Source organism: Morus notabilis, unplaced genomic scaffold (genome assembly GCF_000414095.1).
Source record: "Morus notabilis unplaced genomic scaffold, ASM41409v2 Scaffold305, whole genome shotgun sequence".
Classification (NCBI taxonomy): domain Eukaryota; kingdom Viridiplantae; phylum Streptophyta; class Magnoliopsida; order Rosales; family Moraceae; genus Morus; species Morus notabilis.
Genome location: NW_010358151.1, coordinates 226,091 through 229,280, shown reverse-complemented (window position 1 = coordinate 229,280; position 3,190 = coordinate 226,091). Strand labels below are relative to the sequence as shown.

The window sequence follows — 3,190 nt, the reverse complement described above, 5'->3', positions numbered from 1 at the left end:
TTTGTGTCACGGGTCATTTTCGGGTCGTGTCGTGTCAACTCGTAAAATAGTGGTGTAATTTTTATTGTTCAATATGAGTGTCTTGAACACATGAAGGGCATTAAGAGCTGTAGGAAAATTGAAAACGAGTTGTGACAACTTTGGACATGGTACAATATGTCACCATGTCATTTTTTATTCATCAAAATATTCCTATTTACAGTTTATAATTTTCTATATTAAATGAGAATTAATGTTAAGGAAAAAAGCTCAATTTAACAATTTCTTTAAGTAATTTGTAATTAACGAAAACTCCGTCTATGTGTTTGTATGTCCGGATAAAAAAGGAGGGTTGTGGTAGGTTGTACGCCCACCTCTCTGAAGAGTCGATCTCGACTTGGGAAGCAAGGGTCTCGGAGTTCAGGAAGCAGTTCAGCAACACACAAAGAAAGAAGGATTGGAGTGCCCGAACAACTCAAGACCAAGCAAAGGGATAATGAACCTGTCACGGAGTTCATTGCAAGCTCTATGACGGGCTTCCCTGTTTCCTGGGCTCTACTCGCTCGTCTACGCTCCGCCCCAGCAAGTAAGAATTGAAAAACTATGTTTCCTTGCCTGCATTAAGATTTAAAACTTGTCGTAAAAAAAAAGGCAATCAAGAAAAAAAAAAAATGGAAATAGTGAATCAAGATCTAGATGGATCCCTATCTTTATCTCTCATTCTCATGGATTTAACCGACTTCAATTAAATTAGGATTAAGGCTTGTTGTTGTTATTGTTAAGTAATTTGTAATTCTTACTCGAGTCCACTCACGCTCGGGGTATAAATCATCTGGTGTTATTGTTGCTTATTGTTTGCAGGAACTGAATAGTTAAAGAGGACAACATGCTTTCGTTGTTGCTCATGAGTTTGAGTCTATTGGCAAAGATTCCATATATATATATATATGTATATGTATGAAATCTATATTATCGTAATATAAGTGTTTATGTGTCCGTGTGGGTATATATATTATGTATTTATATATCTTTTGACGGAGAACAAGAGAAACGACATCCAAGTACATTTTGGTTCACAAACAACAATACTAAAACGCAAAAAAAAAAAAAAAAAAAAAAAAAAAAAAAAAAAAAAACAAATTGGTTTAAAAAAAAAAAAAAAAAAAAAAAAAAAAAAAAAAAAAAAAAAAAAAAAAAAAAAAAAAACAGCTACAGCAATGACAAAAACAACCATAAAAAACGTTGAAAATCTTTTATTCGCATGCCCAAATACCTTATCAAACCTTATGATCATGAGCTCTGATTTTCCAGACTTTACTATCTAGTGACATGAAAAATGCCTTATTTGACTTTGGTTGATTGTCTAGATCCTTCTACACTGCATCATTTATAAAGCCGAATCATGATCTAGTGACATGAGCAATGAAGGAATCCAACTCCATGCGAGAAACTCCACCTTCATCAGTAGCCTTTCTCAATTCATTACCCAATTCCTCAGCCATTTTCCTCATCTCATCTCCTTCTTCCGATTTCATCAATCTCTTCACGACTTTCTCAATCACCGATGAACTCACCAACTCATCTTTTTTTGCCCATTCCCTCACAAGAACACCAACTTTGAGTACATTTGTGATAAACACAGCATTCATGGGTTGATCAGAATGCATTGGCCATGCTGCTATGGGCACTCCAAGACTTATACTTTCCACGCACGAATTCCACCCGCAATGACTCATGAACCCTCCAGTTGAGGAGTGCCCTAAAATCTCCAATTGGGGCGCCCAGTCTCTCACCACAATTCCCTTCTCTTTCACTCTCTCCTCAAACCCTTGTGGAAGTTGAGGCCTCCTAACTTCACCTTCATCAAAAACATTTCCTTTGTCTGCATCTCTCAAGACCCACAGAAACTTCACCCCACTTTTCTCCAACCCAATTGCCAATTCTCTAATCTGCTCATCTTTTATGAAAGTTGTTGTTCCAAAAGAGATGTACAACACAGAGTTTCTCTCTTGCTTGTCAAGCCACTCCAAACACTTGTGTTGGCCTTGACTATCCACTCTGTTTCCCGATCTGTTCTTGAAGCTCGTCACAGTTTCCAATGGCCCAATTGCCCACATCTTCACATCCTCATCACTCTCTCTCGCCTTCTCCAAAATGAAGTCAAGAAAATCGCTTTCGATCAGCCTGCAAGCGTTATAGAGATGTCCAGACGTCTTCATCTTCTTCATAAACTGAACTTGGTAACCTATAAAAGCTTCAAACTCAGGAGTTAAAGACTTTTCACAAGATGGAATATTTTTAGGGTCATTATCACCATCATGGCGGATTTGTATTCCCAAGGTATCGCGTAGTTTAGCGAAATGGTAAAAAGAAGAGACGCAATGGAAATGGTAAGACTCGGTATTGGGCAAAGTAGAAGAATCCTGAACAACAGAGGTCATCATAGGGTCATGGATTATGACAACTCTCGTTGCCGTTTTGGAGAGCAAAGTGAGAAGATTAGCGAAAGGTTCGCGGAGGTACTTGACAGAGGCTTCAAAGGAAGGCATGAGATGGGAAACAAATTTGGTGTCGTATGGGAGAGGAGATGGGAAATGGGGAATTGGGAAGTCATGGAATTGGATTAATGTCTTGGTGTCGTTTAGTGCTTGATTTGCTCGAGATTTGACCTGGGAAATGTGTAGTGTAGAGCCAACGTAGTGAACTGGGATTTTGTGTGAGGAAATGATGTGAGAGAGTTGCAAGAGCTGGTTTAGATGGCTCTGAGCTGAGAAGGGGACTACAACTGCTACTACTGAAGCTGATGAAGAAGAAAAAGAAGATTGGTTCGCCATTGATGGATGAAACTTGTTGAAGGTTTCTTTCTTAATTTCTCAGCTCTTCATATGGTATGGTATACTACTAGGCTATAAAGTGTTGGGAGAAGAAAGATTTGAGATGGATGATCTTTTTAACATCCGAGCCTTCTGATTTGAGAGGGATGTTCAATAATGATCTTTGTATTTTTTAAAATTTAATCATTAAGATTAAGGAGTATTTGGTGTTTAATTACCACAAAAAAAAAAAAAAAACAAGAGATGTTTTAGGCATTTGTATTACAAGAGTGATAAAAATAGTATTTTGAGTTTTGATCTTTTTTTCACAATTTAAGTTCTATTATTAAAGTATTTTATTTATAAAAATTTAAATTTAATTTTTTTTATTATATCTC

At 37.0% G+C, this 3,190-nt stretch overlaps 1 protein-coding gene across 1 annotated transcript; it reads right to left on the bottom strand.

Annotated features, from left to right (window-relative positions):
* Positions 1 to 1,184: 1,184 nt before the first annotated feature.
* Positions 1,185 to 2,946, bottom strand: LOC21399600 (zeatin O-xylosyltransferase). Its single transcript, XM_010091916.2, has one exon. It carries the CDS (start codon positions 2,811 to 2,813, stop codon positions 1,380 to 1,382), a length of 1,434 nt encoding a protein of 477 aa, XP_010090218.1. The 5' UTR covers positions 2,814 to 2,946; the 3' UTR covers positions 1,185 to 1,379.
* Between the last annotated feature and the right edge of the window lie 244 nt (positions 2,947 to 3,190).